At 53.3% G+C, this 17,429-nt stretch overlaps 1 protein-coding gene across 1 annotated transcript in view; it reads right to left on the bottom strand.

Annotated features, from left to right (window-relative positions):
- The window catches only part of ATP6V0D1 (ATPase H+ transporting V0 subunit d1), a 39,619-nt gene that overhangs the window by 6,395 nt on the left and 15,795 nt on the right, over positions 1-17,429 (bottom strand). Inside the window, exon 2 of the mRNA XM_077132738.1 lies at positions 7,504-7,675. Coding sequence (XP_076988853.1) covers positions 7,504-7,675 — 172 coding nt within the window. The remainder of the gene's footprint in view (positions 1-7,503; positions 7,676-17,429) is intronic.

Here is a 17,429-nt window from a genome sequence, read left to right on the forward strand (position 1 = left end):
GAGGGAAAAGTGTGTGCAAAGGCCTGGAGGCACTGTGTGATGGGTGCATTTGAGGGACCAAGCCTGGTCGGGGCTGGCAGGAGAGGAAGGGCATGGCAACTGATAGGACACTGTGGTCACTGAGCTGGGGCTTGGAGGCTAGTCCTGCAGGCCAACCTGAGGGTCCTGAGTTCATGCTCAAGAACCAGGAATCCAGGAGCAAAATATAAGCAGGAAGCATTGTTCTTCCAGGAGTGGCAGGTGTGGAAGGAGTTGGAGGATGTGGGGGCTTCTTTAAGAAAGGCCAGAGAGGAGCTAGTGAAAGGTACCCACTGGAGTGAAGGCCCCAGGTTAGGCAGACAGCTGCCCTGCAAAGCCCTACTCCAAATATGGTACACTGCCCTCCTCTCTTAGGGCCTGAGGCCAAGGCCAGGCATCTGTCACAAACAGCCTGGAGGAGACCCAGAGATCTGGACAGAAGACTGGCCTCAGGCCAAGGCTTCCCTAGGTTCTCTGCCTTGCAGAAGGCCACGCTTGGTTGGCAACATGGGCAGCAGAGGGAGCTTAGGAGCTGGGGAGGAAAGGGGCTGCCCAGTTCAGACTTGGCAAGGGGCAAGTCTGTGCCTCCAAACAGCGAGGCAAGCTGCAAAGGGGCTGGGGCAGAAAGTTCTGTGTAGTCACCCATGTGGGAGTGGGGTCAGGAAGAGGAGGGCACTTCAAGCCTCAATCAGGCTGCAGAAGCCACAACTGTCACCAATGATGAACTCAGAGCACAAGGGGTGTGGGGATGGGGTTCCCTTGGCAGGGCAAGAGCTGGGGTGGAAGCAGTTTCCCTAAATTGGGCACTGGCACAGGCCCTGTCCCTGCTTCTGGGTGGCCAGAGCTAGGCCCTTGCCTTGTGAGAGTATCCTGTGTGTCCAATGCTGAAGGGTGTACAGGGTAGATCCCTGTTGGAAATGACCCTCAGTACCAAGGAAAGAAAAGGAGGAAGGTGGTATAAGTCCAGGGCTCCAGACCTAGGCTCAGAGAGCTGGCCATTGGGGGTGTTTCCATAGGGCTTCTAGGAAGGCGGCAGGAGAAAAAGACTACAACTCCTGTCCCAGGCTGACCTCCCTCCCAAGTACTCCCCTGCCCCCTGCCTGCTGCACACTCCCCCAGCTCCCACCCAGCCCAGCACACTGCTATAACCTCTGCTCTCCTGGGCCTACAGCCAGGCAGCTCCCCTCCCTCTACCCCCAATCCAGCTAGGTCAACTACAGGATGTGCACTGAGAAGGGACAGACCAGACCCCCTTCCCAAACTGAAGGCTTTAATCAGGGTCCATTTACAGCTGCAAGCCAAGATGGTCAAATGGCCAGCCTTCTGTCCTCGACCCCATAGAACCAGCAGAGTACAGGGACCTCAGAGACCTCAGAGAGGTCCACCAGAACTTTGTACCTTGGTCTCCAGCCCCAGCCTGCATCTTCTCTGTTCTGACATCCCTCTTGCCCCCTATGTCTCTGACATCTTGTGTGACCTAGGATCCATGCTACACATCACCTCCCTGCAACATTCCACTCGCCGTTCACTCAGTCCCTCCATGACCCTCACAGTCCCTGAGCCAGCCACAAAGATTCCACCTGCAAGCCTAAGGATGCTCTTTCATGCACTCACAGCCTTTCTGATAGGGAGAAGAATAACAGACCCCTTGGACTCATGTTATCCAAGTGATCCCACAACTACTAGCATCATCAACCCCATGGTCAGAGGGGCAGAAAGGGCCAACACCAGGCCCACATCACCCCACAGGGCAGAGTAGCTCCATGTCCCCATGGTCAGTATCCATGTGCCTCTGCCCATGTCTACAGAGGGCCCTGGTCTACACTCCTTATCAAGCTCTGTCTTCTTAGAGACAAGTTTCTTCTTTCTGAAACCCTACCCCCTACCATACCCGGGACTCAGGGGACATGTTTTGGTTGGGGACTGGGCCCAAGGAAAGAACTCTTCAGCAGTCTGACCTAAGACTTGGGGGAGAGTCCTGTGGGAAGACACTGTTGTCTGGCTTTGCTGCTGTCTCTCCAGTGAGGTAGAACAGACCAACTATGACTCACTTTTCAGCCCTTACAGCAGACATAGGGGTGGTAGCAGTGGTACCCTCTGACTGCTCCCAGCCTCTCCTGCTAGAAGTCCTGGCTGGGCACTAGGGGAAATGCTGAGCTAAGTAAGGGTTGCTCACTACTGCCCCACCTAGCACCTTCCAAAAGCCTCTTCTAACCCAGATCAGGCAGCCTTGGACAATCCTGTGCCAGGCCTACCACCTATAAGGCTCATCCTGCAAAGTTAGGTCTGCCTGATGTGGCCCCTGCTTTTCTACCCGGCCAGTAAGGGCCAGAATACCCTTTGCTGGCAGAAGGAAGGCAGGCAGGCCTGGCAGAGAGGATGCTGGCCCAACTGTCTGCCTTTCCCCAAGGACATCAGCAGGCAGGGAAATCCTCCTCCTCCTCCTTCTCCTCCTCCTCCTTGTCTGGCTTCAGCAGCTGACTCCCTGCCCCCAGAAAGCCACTCCACCATTCTTCCCCTCGTTTGGCCTCGGCAGGAGGGAATGAGATTCCAGCTGGTCAGCGTCTCCCTCCAGAGGAAGACAGCTGGGGAGTGGACAGCAGGCTGCCTGCCAGGCCAAAGAGGCCCTGGTGGGGTGGGGGGTGGGGCGGTCTGTATTCCTCTGCCCAGAAGCTCTCCCTCACTCTGTGCCTTTCCAGACTCAGCTTGGGCCCACGGAAGTCTTAGTTGGAGTTTAGGAAGCTGCTTCCTCTAAGAAGCCTTTAAAGTGCCCAACCAAGCCCTGGCCCTCCGCTGTGCCCTTTGGTACCACCTGCTGGAGCAGCAAGGCCTGATTCTACATTCTGAACATCTCCGTTCCAGAGGTTGGTCTGGCACAGTAAGGAGGTCATGATGACTAAGTACTCCCGCCCACCTGACCACCGGCAGCTCCAAGCAGGGGCTACCATGCTGCTAGCAACAATGTCTGTGCTCAATCACACCTAGGTCCTATAGAGCCCTGCCCATGGTGGAAAGTGAAAACATCAGCCACACCACCTCTCAAGCTGCAGTGGACTTTCTGTGATCAGGACTGAGGTGCAGCCCATAGCAGAGCTAGTGAGGCTCTGACCTTCTCCTCATCAAAATCTTGCTCCTTCTCAGAGACCCAGCTGGGTCCACCCACATGATCCGAGCCTCCTAGGCCTCAAAGAGCCTCACTAGCTACTCAGAGTACCCACCATCAGGTCCAGGAAAACAGTGTCAGTGACGGCTCTTCCTCATGGTAGGAGCCTGGTACTCAGAAAGCACAGTTGGCCTAGAGCCCCAGCCTGCAGAAACCCTGTTGTTGATTCAGAAACTATGTCAGGAGGGCCAGAGTGCTAGAACAGGCTTCCTCAGGAGGTGGTTGAGTGCCAGAAGGCCAGGATACAGAGGCCCTGGGAAACTTGATGCCACTGTGACCCAGAAGGACTCAAGGATGGGAATGACATGTCCTGGGGAGAATGGAAGGTGTGCCAACAGGCTCATTTGGCAAGTGAAGCCACTGACCTGGGACAGAGCCCCCTCCAGTTGCCCATACCAGGTCAACGGCACTGAGGTTCCTGACACCCTCAGCTCTCCACCAGATGGTACAGGTCACCCATACCCAGGCTCTGCCAATGGGGCCTTGGGCTTCAGGCAGGTGCTGCCCACTGGAGATGGCCTCTTTCAGGGAGGTTCACTTATCCAACGTTGACGGGACTCCCAGAGACCCAAGGCCTAAAAACCCTAACAGAGGCTCTATCCTAAACCACATAACAGGTTAGTCACTGGGCCTGGCAGTTATGTGGATCTCCTGAGCCTCTACCATCTGAGCCCTGGATGTGAGGGGAATCAGAGGATACCTGGGAACACACCTGCCCAGAGGAAGGAAGACGGTGACTAGCCCATGACCCAGGGCTCCCAGTTTGGCACTATGGGTTTTAAAAATGGGTGCTGGTGAATGCCAGCTGGGGCTGCCCCATGCCATCTCTAGGAGGCTTCTTTGCAGTGCCCGTCTTTACACCTTCCCTCCCACTCATTGGGTATGTCGTCAATGGAGGGAGGTACAAAGCCTGTATAAGGTGTGGCTTCTCAGATTTGATGGATATCTGCTCCCTCCGATCAGGAATCCCAGATATGGTAACATATCACATGTTAACATCAAGATCAAGTGACTGATGACAGTCAACTTCAGGGGGACCTCTCTCACTCAGGGTCTATCTGTCCCATACTAGCCAGCTGCCTCTGTTCTAGCCACCCACTCTCCTGAGTGGACTAACCCCACTTCTTGTAAGCTACCTGTGGCCCCTGCTCCATTTACTGCAGCTGTATAGAGGCCTCTCCAGGCACCATCTATACCAGCACTGGCACCCATCCCACTGTGTTTGTGCATCTCATGTGTGCTGGCTGAAGGCTAGCTGGGATCTATAAAACCACTGGACACTGTCTCTCAAACAGGAAGGTGAAAGAGGCCCTGACCAACTTCTGCTTGTACACCTTCAGTGAACTCATCACCTCCTGCAGGAGCCAGTTTCAGTCATTCTGGAGAAGCCCTCAAGGCAACTAAGAAACTCTCCAAGGATAGAGCTAAGATGATCTCTGTGGTGGGAGGAGGCAGGAATTAAACTAAAGAAACATGAGAGGAAGGAGGCTGAGGGAGGGGGTCTAAAAAGTGATCAAGTAGAGTCTGGCAACCTTGGCCACATGAAAGTCCGGGTGATATTAGCCATGGCCTTGCAGCAGAGTGAAAGGATTGCTAGAAGCAGACCAGAGGTTCAAAGGATGAGGGGGATATGAGAGAACAAACTGAAAGTAAAAATATGGGCCCCACCTTTTAAAGATCTGAGAGATCTGTGCACATTTCAATGCTGATAGGATGAATTTGGAAGGAAAGGTGGCTGCACAGATAACAGTGCAAATGAGTAGCCGCCCAGGGTCCCAGGGGGTGGGGTGAGGGGCCCCAGCACATCGATAGAAGGATGCAAGAGGAGAATGCCTCTGCATTTGGAACGAGTTGGAGGTGCGGGTGCAGATGCAATGTTGGGAAGCACATTGGCTTCTATTCTCTGCAGAGGAAGTGGTGGGTCATCTGCCCAGAGAGAGGGAGGTTAGGGGTGGAGAGGGATGATGTTTAAGATGAGGAAGCAGTCTTCCCACCCTTGGTGGGGTACAATAGGGTGCCGAGTAGGGACAGCAAGAGGCCAGCTGGGCAGCGACAAGTTGAAACCAGCTTAGTGGTGAGCATGCATGTTTGGCAGGAGGGATGACCCACTCAGCAGCCAGCTTTCCCAGCTTTGCTCCTGGCAGTGGAGGTAGGAGAGGCGGCTCCAAGCTGGATGCTGCTGGGATTCCTCCCAGGCTGGGGGACTGCCAGCCAGGCAGGACCACAAGACAGGAGGCCAAGAGAACTATGGATGGTAGCAGAGGAGTGTTTAAAAACGATGGACTAGAGAACCTCAGCTGGGAGGGGGGAAGAATTAAGAAGGAAGGGGCAGCAGGGGAAGAAGTAAGGCCAAGTATCCTGCTGAGTCTGGAACTCATGTCCTGCAAGGGACTGAGAGTGGGCTGGAGAGCCTGAAGCTTGTGGGTAGCAAAAGGGTGCCTGACTCTGCAATTTCAGGGATGGAGCAGTTCCAGGTGGTGACATGGCCTTGGGAAGCTCTCTGTGGGGGTGGCTGAAGTGGAGAGCAGAGGAGCAGGTCACTGGAGATGCTGAGGTCATGTAACAAGCAGCCATCAGCTCAGGCAGGCTGACATGTGGCCGCTGAGCTCTTCCCGAGTAAGGGCAGGAGTGAGGTGGGCAGGAAGACTGTGAGCCACAATAACCCATGAATGAAAGGGGTGGGGAAGTGGCGCATTTGGACAGCCTGTCACAGAATAGAGCTTGATTTCTTTAAGCACACTTGGTGCTTGTAGCCAATTTCCAGCAAAGAGTTGGGGGATATGCGGCCTCAGTCATCCTCAGAGCCCTCTCTAGTTTCACGGCCTTGGAGGCTGAGACTGAGCCTCTCAAGGCACCAAGACAGGGTCAAGCTAGCTGCACAAACAGGTGGATAAGTGGTCAATAGTACGGATGGCATCTGCCCTCTAACCAATGGCATGGGACCAGGCCTCTGCTGGACAGCCTTGCTGGCAAGGCCAGAACATTCACCAGGAAGGTTAAGCAGCCTTGTGCAAACAAACAGCAGGGAAAGGCTGAGCTTTTAGGCAATAAACAAGCCACTTCCTGGTCTGTCCTCAGCTCTGGCCTGGGGGCTGGGGATGTGCTGGCCCAGGCCAGGGGTCAACAGACAGATGTGGTTGCTGTAGAGTGACCCCTGATGTGGCAGCACACAACACACTCCATCTCAGGTCCTTTACACCAGTAAGACCATGTCTGCTGGAACTTAACCTAGGCCAGGGCAGTGTGAGGATGGGCCCAACTAGGACAGCCTGGAGGTCTCCAAGGAAGGAGGTCTGTGGTCAAAGGCAGGCCAAATACCCAGTCTTCAGGTGAACATGCCCGTGGCTCCCACCAGATTACGGAGCCCTTCTGGCTACAGCTCCCCAGATCTTGAGCAAGTGGCTGCTCTCTGCTGGGGCAGGGAATCAGACCAGGCAGCAGATATCAGACCAGACAAGATATCTTGCCAGGTTCCCAGGAAGAGGGTGGGAGCACTATAATCAGAGATGTTAAAGCTTCCCAGTACCCAGAGTTATGCCTGGAAACACTTGCCCATAACACAGATGCTCCATCAAGGCAGAGCTGATGATGTCTCTGCTCACCACCCGTGTGGGGGCAGCCACCTGGGCAGGGTGTCCACCAGGCCCTTCTCATGGCTTCTGGGCTGTCCTTATAGGGAACCTGAGTGCCCTCCCCCCACCTTCAGGCCCCAGAGTTCTTTCCTTTGCTCAGCTGCTCCAATTTTGTGAAAGCAGGGCTATACTGAGGTATCAAACATTGGGGAAGCTGGGGCAGCCAAGGGTCTTATGTGTAGGGCCCTGTCCATCTGTACTCCTGGGGACTTGTACCAGAGCTGGGAAAGGCAGCCAGGTATTTGGTCACGGCCAACAGGCCTAAATGGTCCATCCTAAGTACTAGGCTCCTCAGTGGTGTGCCTATTTCCCAACCTCTGACCCAAGCATAGGGGATTAGAGAGTGAGTGCTCAGTATAGATGCTATCAGGTGACTGAGGAAAAGGGTTTTTACCTTTCCTGGTTCTTTCACCCTAATTTCTGTAACACCAAGGGTGCTGGGAAAGGTGATTCATCTAGTACTCCACCGTGGGACACTCTTGTCTGCCCACCAAGTCCCTGACCAGAAGTGAAGTGACACCACTTTCCAAGAGGAAACCTGGAGGTCTGGAGTTGTTAAATGACTGTATGAATGACAGCGCCAACATACAGTCCAGGAGGACTCTAGAGATAGTGTTCAAAGTACAGAGGCACCAAGGCAGCTGGCCTGAGCTCCAAGTAGAAGGGAAAGGCATTGGAGGGCAGACTCACGTAATGAAGTCCAGGAAGCTGGCAAGTGGCTCATAGGCATGGTTCCTCATGTGGCGGAACTCCACCACCATCTTCTCCTTGAGCCGGTCATCGATGACCGACACTGTCAGGGGTGATGCTTCGTTGGCCAGGAAGTTACCATAGTCAGTGCTCTGCAGGTGCAGCTTCAGGTCTGAAACCCAAGGGTGGGGGTGAGAACGGGACTCATTCAGCCACCCCAAGGGTCCCAAGCCCCCAGTCCCAACCCAACCCTAAGCCGCAGCCTCTCTCCTACAGTCATGTCCTCCTACTCTTCTGATCTGCCCCTGCCTCCACCTCTCTGTTGGCTCTGGGCCTGCTACAAGGCACCCAAGCAAAGGTCCTGGAGGTGCCCCAGGCTCTTGGGCCATAAGCCAGCACCTTAGGCCCCAGCGTCCAAGCACAGATAGAACAATTGTTCCCCAAGATGCCATCCACAACCCACAACCTCTGAGGTACCATCCACAAACTACAGACTTTCTGCATGCTAAGCTCTAGAACGGTCCTAACCTACAGCAGAATGAGACATGGGTGCTTGGAGGAGCAAGACAACAGTGCCCCAGGCAGATATTAGACTTAGGAAGTAAAGAAGATGCTAAAAGCTACAGGAGTACAGAGTGGGGAAGGCCCAAGATGGGACTGGAAGAATGAAAAGGACACAGCAAAAGGCAGGGGTGAGAAGAGACAAATGAAACAGGCAATGGGATGGTGCCAGTGAAGAGTGACCTGGAGGGCAAATGAACAACATGAGGGGAAGATGAGACTGGGGGGAAAGACAGGGCTTCCTCTAGGAATGGTGGTCTCTCCTAAGCCCTAGAGACAGGGGTGAAGGAAAAGGGAGGAAAAGACAAGGCAGAAGGGCCCTGGGGAAGCAAGACAGGTAAACTGGGTGGGATCATGGTGACAGGTTAATAGTCTCTGGTTTCTGCCCTTGCCCACCTCCTGCCCACCGTCTATTTGCTATATGGCATCCAGTGATCTTTTTAAAATGCAAGCCCAACCATGTTACTTATCTACCTCAAACCCTTTACTGCTACTATCTCACTTACAGTGAGAGTCAAAGTCCTTTCGTGGGGGCTCTGTGTGATTACCCTACCATCACTGTCTTGCCTCTCTGGCTCTGTTCCCACCCTCAGCCCCTCTAGCCATTCCCCAGAGGTCCCAAACACATTCTCATCTCAGGGCTTTTGCCCTCCTCCCTGCCTGAAAAGCAATGGCTATCACCAGTTCTTCCTTCAGATCTTCCTTCAAATGTGCCCTCTTCAGAGGCCTTTCCTGCAACCTCCATCATATCCCTTTTTCACCTGTGTCAGTTTTCTTTGTAGCACTGAGCCCACCTGAAACAGGATACACATAAGCTCCACAAGGGCAGGGACTGTGGGTCACTGTGGTACATTAGAGCCTAGAATAGAGTATGTTCTGGTGTGTTTTCATGCTTAGTAAATAACTGTGTAATGAATGAAAGGATGGCAGAGAGTTGAGAAGGACAGGAATTATAGTTTACTCCTAAATTCTGAAACAGGAGACACCATGGTAGGGATGGAAGAACTCAGCAGAGGCTGAGGAAGGAGTTGTCAAGGGTATGTGTGTATGTGTGCCCATGTGTGTTTGGGCATAAGAGCTGCAGCTGATTTCTGCTGCCTGGGGACTGCATGCTTCTCTGTCCCCTGGGGAGGCTGCCCAGCAAATGGGGAAGGGGCACATTCGTCACCATTTCCACAAACCCTCTTGACCAGGGCTTTCCTGTGTGTCCTTGGGGCCTAGGAGGCCATGCCATCCCGGGCTTAGAAGGGGAGGGAAGGACACATAATTCCTCTAAGGCTTAGGGGCCCCTCTACAGGAAGAAACGTCCTCCTACACCCCATCCAGTCTGAAGAGTCAGGTATGCTAAAGGAGAGATGGAAGTGGGGGGGTGTGTATGCAAACTGCTGGAAGGGATTATGCCTTCTGCTACATCTCTGGGTAGGTGGGTAGCAGGTAGCACTTACATCCTCTGTGACTCTGGGCACTCACATAGTAGACTTTACCTTGTTGAGGCTGGTAGGAGGAATCTGCTGCTTTCCCCATCACTCTACCATTTATACCTACTTTTCTGCCATGGCCGCCCAAAAGGCTGAAACAAGAGGGCAAGGTGGGGCAGGAGAAATCCCTACTTCTTCCTCCCACAGACCCTGCTGCCTCTGTGCCCAGGAGGTGTGTCTACTCTCCCATATCCTCACCCCAGGCCATCTGTCCAGGTCCTGGGTTCTGTTCCTCCCACCTTCTCCAGGGTCTGGCGGGCCTTAACTACTCCTGGAATAAGGAATGAATGAGAGAAGGCAGGCCCTCCTAGGGGACAGGAAGTTCTGGCCCAGGCAAAGCAGGTACTCAAATCCCCACAAGCGTCAGCAGCTGGGAGCCAGGGCTGGAATGCAACACTCTGGGTCAGACTGTCTGGTGACAGAGCTGCCAGCCCAAACCCTGTCCTCTTAGCAGGGTCTCTTATGCCTAAGGCCTGTGATTCTATAGGACAAGTCCAAGCTGTAGACTTCAGCCCAGCCTCTGATTCCTCCTGCCTAAAGTATCCAGGACCAAGCCTCCCCCAGGCATACCTGCACACCTGCCACCCCTGCCCTTCTGGGTCCTGGCACATACAGCTGGGAGGCTTCCTGAGTGCTGTCACCTCCCATTCAGGATCCTCAGGAGCTCTTCAGCAGGGTGAAACTTTGTCTGCCCCATCCTCACCCTTTGCCCCACATGACTTCTCTCCCTGAGAAGGTTAGCTCAACAATTCCCCCACTGCCAACTACTCTTTCCCAGTGACTCTCCATCCAATATCTGGCTTTGGTCAGATGGGACTCATCACCCCAACCTGGGAAGGGGAAACCAAGACCTACTCTAACTGGAAATTCACAGGGGTCTGCAGCATACTTAGCCCCATGCCAGGAGCAACCCATGTGCTGGGGCCTCCAAGCAGTGAGGCTCATCTCACAATCTCAGAAATGAAAAATTCAAGGGAACATAGAACTTGTACAGAGTCTAAGTCATGACTTAGAGGGGCTGTACTGTGGGACATGCCTGATATAGTCTGTCTGTCTCCAACTCTGGTCTCCTGTCCTCCTACCCTGCATCAACTTGATCAAAGGATGGGCCTTTCAGATATACACCCAGATGCCCAGACAGGTTGGGGGTCCTCTCTTTAGTTCCAATATGACAGGCAGGTTGCAGACAGGGCACCTGGCAGTGTCCAGGGCAGCCTGGACACTGGACACTGCTAACTTGATAGAGGCCTTGGACTGTCAAGACCCAGAAACAAGCCCCTTTGGCATCAACTATGGCACCAACCATTCCTTGAGAAACTAGGAATGTGTGCAAGAGAGAGGGATATGAAGCTAAAGAGTGGGCTCTCCTTTGCATGTCCCCTACCCCTGGGGCTTAGCACAGGCCTTGAAGTAAACACCTCTGTGCCTCGGCTGCTGTGTTCTGCTGACACTGCATCTGGGGAAGCCATGGCTCCAAGCACTGCTGGAACGCGGGCAGCGGGTGGTTTCTGCTGGGGTTTGTCGGATCAAAGCAAACCCGGGAGACTCTCCCAGGAATCCTGCCCAAGGCCCAAGGAGTCTTCCTTACCAGGAAACTCATTTGAAAAAGCCCCCAGGGACGATGTCAAAGGGCCATTCCAGACCACTTTCCCTGGCCTTGCCCCATTTCTTCCTGTGACTCAGGGTGAGGGACAGACTGCCAGCCAAGGAGGCCACTTGGAAAGACACAGGCTAGCCAATTTCTCAGCTCACCCATGAGGGGACTACACAGGGCTTCTGAACCAGCTCTGATTCTGTTCAAGAAACCTGGTACCCAGGCCCAGTGGCTGGCAGCCCAAGAATCCTTAGCTCCAAGGCCTTTAGACAGTCCTCAAGGGCTGGGACAAGGCCAGGTAGGACCCCCACCCACACATACCCAACCCCACTGAGGGATGCAGAGGAGTGGATGTGACTGGGATTGGGGTCTGAGCACAGGAGGAGAGGCCTGGAATTAGTTGAGAGCTTCATGGGAGACCTGGCCACCCAACCCTGGCCCAGTCCCTGAGGGCAGCCAAGGATGGCAAGGGCTCTGGGTCGGCGCAGGCTAGTTCTGGTCTGTGTCCGGGACTCAGCAGCCTGACAGCCTCATTGACAGCTTCTGAGAGACTCCGACATGGCCGGACTGAGCAATGGTCTGGTTAGCACAGACTCGGGGGACTGCTCTGGTCTACCCACAAGCCCAGCTGTCTACCCCAAATCCTCATATCCATGGCCCGGGACCACGAGTGTCTGGCCAGCTCAGGATCTCTCACAGTAAAAGACTTCCTGAGAGGCTGCTTTCTCATGTCCAAGAAGATGCTGCTGCAGGAAGTTCTTCCTGAGAGGAAGCTGAACGACTCAATTTCCCAGTGTCTCTAGCCTCCCCTCAGGGCTTTGGAGCTTGCTCCTCAGAATCCCTCACCCTGCTTCCTCTGCTTTTCAGTGTCAGCAAGAGCTGCTGTGCCGGGGTCTTGTACCTGATGTTCTGGTGACTCAGCTCTATCTCCTGGTACTACCCAGGCCCCTTACCATAATGGTGTCCTTTTGCCAGCCCCCATCCCATATCTTAGCTCCCTGTTCCCAAATCCACTCTCCTCACCATCACCAGAGTGAAGTCCTCCAACTCCAATGTGTCTTTGTCACCTTTAACCAGTGGCTCCCTATGGCCCTGTTGCTAGAGCGTTGCCTCCTCCCCACAGCCTGTGAGGCCCCATGCACCAGCCTTCAGCTGCCTCAGCCTTGGTCCTCAATTTCTGGCCCACCACTATTCTCCCACTGAAGACACCCTCCAGTAATCTCTGTCCCAAGCAAATGCCCCAAAGATGTCCACAGGGTGTCCTAGAGAGAAATCCTTTAAGAGAAGGAAACAAAGTTGCTTCCTCACACCCAGCTGGAGGGGCCAGGCTGGAAGGACACACATCCAGCCTGAAAGGCCAGAGTCCCTGCCCTACCTCCTTCACAGGGCAGCACTGTTCACTTTGAGGTTGCCTGTGTCAAAAACCCTCACCACAGCTCCAGCAGGGCCCACTTGAACTTGGTGACAGTACCTAAGCCAGGCTGCAGCTCCAACACCTACTTGGAATGGCTGCTCCTCTCTGGGCTCATCGAGCCATGGCAGACTCAAGCTGGTGCTGTAACTTCCAGCTGTTTCCCTGTCCCTGCCTATCCCTCATCCTAAGTCTCCTACGCTAGAAGTGATAACCACCCCAGACCCTGGCTAGTAGGGGATAAGGGGTTCTCCAAACTGACCAGTGCTCTCTGCTCTCTGTGGGTCAAGTGTGGACTTGGCAGCCAAGCCTCCCTGAGAGGTGGGTAGTTGGGCAGCCTCCACCCAGCCCCAATTCCTGAAGTGTTTTTCAGATCCTGCCAGTCCCTAGGTGATCTTCCAGCCCCTCCAAAATTCCCAGAGGCAGGAAGCACCACTGTGCCTCCTCCCCAAGGGCCCTAGGGAGGCAGGAAAGGAGGGTTCTCACCCATACCAGGAGGTTGATCCCACTGTGCCCCAGGGGCCAGGAAGCAGAAAGGCAACCCCTGGCACAAGCACACAAGGCAGGGCAGCCCCCTGCTCCAAGCTCACTCATGGCCTCATGGCCCACAGAGGGGCTCTGCTGGCCAGCTGGCTACGGCACGGTATAAGAGGACAGTGTGTTCCCAGACTTCACTTCTGCTTTTCCAGAGGTCACTCAACGATGCTCTCCTGGGGAGCTCAGGGGTTTTCAGGAATTGTAGCCCACTGAGTAAAACCAGATGTGAGGACATACTCCCTGGAACCCAGTGTGCCCACCCAGCCTCTCCCCACCCCAGAATGGCAAGGCCTCATTGCTATTCTGCCATGCTGCCTGAGCCCAGGTGAGGGTTCTGCTCTGAAGGAGCTGGGCCTGGGCTCTATTCCCCAGGGCTGGTTCATGTCCAATGCCATGGCTTCCAAGGACTCAAAACAGAAGAAGAGACAGATGTGGACAGATGGCCAGGCTGGCAGCCTGATCAGAGCCACCACCACGCCCACTACCACCCCTCCAAATGTGCTGTGAACGTGTTGTGCCTGAGCCTCCTCCCCAAGCTCTGGGGGTGAGCCCTCTTCTTATCAGCTCCAAAGCAGATGTGCACACTGACTGGCTCTGTAGGGTCAAAGTGGCACATCTGGAAAGCTCAGAGTCGAAGTCACAGCCTGGAAATCATTAACCCTGGCTTTACCTGGAGTCTGCATCACAGACTGAATGTTCTGTACAGTCCCCAGGCCTCAACAAGGACCCATCACAGACTCCCCACAAACCTCATGTAACTGAACAATTAGTCCTGAGTTTCAACTCTTCCAACCAAACACCAGCTCCACTTCTCCTCCCCAGGTGCCAGCTGCCATTCTCCACCCAGAGCCTTGGCAACACCATCTCCTTCCCCCAAGCTGGGGTGTCCATGGCCCTTCAGCTCTGGCCAGTGAAACCCCACCCATCACCCATGGCTAGTCCTGCCACAGGCCTGATCCCTCTGCAGACCCAAGAAGCCAGATTACTAGTTTTACGACATCACTCCTCAGGTGGCTGAGTGAGGCAGCAGAGAACCTGGGCTTTGAAGCCACAGAATCTGGGTTCAAATTCTGTTTCACAGCTTAACCCCAAGCACCTGGTGGAATCTTCCTAGACCCATGTTCTGGTTGTTCACCTGGCAAGAGGCCCTGCAGAGCTAGCCTCTCAGGGTGCCATTGGGACTTAAACAGAGACAGTGATATACACACAGCACCAGCAAAGTACACCATGATCCATGTCTGTTGCCAGAGAAGAGCACTAAAGCTTTCTGGCTAACATGCTCAGCCCATTCAGGTGGTCTCTGTTCTCCACCCCATGCTGATGCTCAGGCTGTCTTCCACAGTCCTCCACAGAATGCCCCTGCCCCTCTGTCCTGTGCTTTGTTCCCTCTCTCCCGCCCTCACTCCAGAAGGTTCTCCTCTCCCTGCGACAGAGGTGGTGGTGGTGGGGGGCTTGTGCATCATGGGCATGTAAACACAGGGCCCCACTCTGCTCTCTCCTACAGAAGGAAGAGGATCAGGACTGGCTCAGTATCCAGCACTACTGTCCTCAAGCCGACATCTCACCTCACCTACCAGCAAGGTCATACAGAGCTCTGGGAAGCCCCAGGGGCCAGGACAAACATGCTCTCTGCACCACTCACCACACCCCCTGCCCTGGAGGCCTCACAGGAACAAGCAAGAGGAGGTGTAGCCAAGGGCAGCTCTTGCTCCATGGGAAGCCCCAGGGCTGGCGGGCCAGTAGTCTTGGGAAGAACCTGGAGTCTATTGCTGGCGCGGCCACATGCAAGTTACTGGGTTTCAGTTGGCACAAGGCAGAACTCCTGCAGGGAGAGGACAGCGAGTTCTCCTTCCTCAGTCCCTAGACCAGCATTTTGTTTCATACTGGAGGCCTTTCGGTGAGGAGAGGTACTTGCAGGAGGGGGATGGGACTGATCCACGGAGGTAGCCCCCACCTACAGACTAAAGGATCAAATGGAGGGTTATATCCTATGTCCAGGAGGCAGCAGGATGCCTGCCCAGGGTTCACTACCCCTCCAAGACAGGTGGCAGGTGCAGAGCCACATTTAATTACCCTCATGCTCTCAAGAACATCTTGTCCCTTTGGCTGGAAGAATGACAGCATCTCCCACATCCCATGAGGAAGTTAACCCATCCAATGAGCAGGAGGGTGCCAGGCAGGCGACAGACCTGAGTGCCAAAGGGAGGGGCAGAACTGGTTACTGCTGCACCCAGGGCAAGTTCCAAGAAACTCCTGTGATTGAGCAGAGATCCACCTGGACAGCCCCTTACCAGGCTATCTCCATCCAAGCCCTAAGTCTCCACAGGGCTGGCATGTCCCAGGAGAGATGGGGCTTGGAAGGAAGCATCCCCATACTCTCCAGCCACAGCCCAGCCTGAGAACCAAACATCCCTATCTCATCCTTGGAGGCAAAGGCCACAGCCCCCTCTCCAGCTGCCCTTTGACTTTGAACAAGTTTTTTCTTCTCCAGGCTTGCCATCACAGTTGTAGAACCTGCAATCTGGAGTGGATTCAGGACTGCAAGGAAGAATTACTTATCATTTTCCCAAAGATCTGAATTTACCTGGGTGTGCATGAGAGAAGTAAAGCGGTCTGGCATGGCCAGTTGCCAGGCAGCCCAGAGAAGGTCAGCTGTGGCAGTGACCTTTGCTCAAAAGCTGGCCCATGGTGCTGAAAATAGATGGTAATTAATATTTTAAAATGTCACCTTATGTGTAAGACTAAACCAAAAAATATTTGTTATAAAATTTATATTTTGACTAGTGCATTTCCTAATATAACTTATGTAGATAGTTTGATTGAACACCATAAATACTTGGAATCTCAGATAGGGCATGAGATTTTGTTGGTTTGTCCAGAGTGATGCCCCGATGAATCCCAGAGTGATTCGATCAGTGAGTGGAAAAGTATTTGCAGAGCCCCCTTCGGGGAGTGGTGAGAACGGGGAGAAATGCAACTTCCCCAAGTTGAATTCTTGATGTTCTCACAAGCAGTGTGGATGGCCAAAGCTATAGGCTGAGCCCCCAGTCTTGGGGTTTGTTCATATGAAACTTAACCCCACAAAGGATAGGTCAAGTCTACTTAAAATTTAGGCCTAAGAGTCACCCCCAAGAAAGCCTCTTTTGTTTCTCAGATGTGGCCTCTCTCTCCAGCCAACACAACAAGCAATCTCACCACCCTCCCCCTGTCTATGTGGGACTTGATTCCCAGGGGTGTGGACCTTCCTGGCAATGTGGGACAGAAATCCTAGAATGAGCTGAGATTCAGCATCAAGGGATGAGAAAAACTCTAGAATGAACTGAGACCCAGCATCAAGGGATTGAGAAAACCTTCTTGACCAAAAGGGGGAAGAGTGAAATGAGACAAAGTGTCAATGGCTGAGAGATTCCAAACAGAGTCGAGAGGATATCCTGGAGGTTATTCTTATGCATTAAGTAGATATCATCTTGTTAACCAAGATGTGATGGAGAGGATGGAGGGAACTGCCTGAAAATGTAGAGCTGTGTTCCAGTGGCCATGTTTCTTGAGGATGATTGTATAATGATATAGCTGTCACAATGTGACTGTGTGATTGTGAAAACCTTGTGTCTGATGCTCCTTTTATCTACCTTGTCAAGAAATGAGTAGAACATATGGAATAAAAATAAATAATAGGGGGAACAAATGTTAAAATAAATTTAATTTGAAATGCCAGTGATAAATGAGGGTGAGGGGTAAGGAGTATGGTATGTATAATTATTTTTTTTCTGTTATTGTTTTATTTCTTTTTCTGAATTGATGCAAATGTTCTAAGAAATGATGAATATGCAACTATGTGATGATATTGAGAATTATTGAATACATATGTAGAACAGTATTATATGTTAATGTTTTTGTTCGTTTGTTCTTAATTTTTTTAATGGAAAGAAAAAAAAACGCTGGCCCAAGCCTAATTTTGGCTTTCAGCTCTTCTGGCCTGCCCTGCCTGAGCAATCCTGTCAGCCCTTGATGCTGGATCCTGTTCTACATACATAGCCCTCTGGAGGAAGGATGCTAAAGAAAGCTGATGCTGGCTTGGGTAGGGGTACAGAGCAGCTGCAGGGCTCCCCAGATGCTGCTGTTCTCAGTAAGACTAAGCCATATCAGGCTGGATTCTGGCTGGAGCATCCTGCCAGTCCAAAGGAGGGAAGTAGGTCCAATGCAGAGGGAATGCTCATTTTGCTTAGCCCTAGGCCCTGTGCATGGATTCATAGGAACAAGCTAATTTGGGGCTGCAAGTCCTCAGCATGAGAGCCCCGCTCTGACCAGCCCAGGAGGCTTGGGACAGGCACAAAAGTAGCTGGAA

This window comes from Tamandua tetradactyla, chromosome 16, assembly GCF_023851605.1.
Source record: "Tamandua tetradactyla isolate mTamTet1 chromosome 16, mTamTet1.pri, whole genome shotgun sequence".
Lineage (NCBI taxonomy): Eukaryota > Metazoa > Chordata > Mammalia > Pilosa > Myrmecophagidae > Tamandua > Tamandua tetradactyla.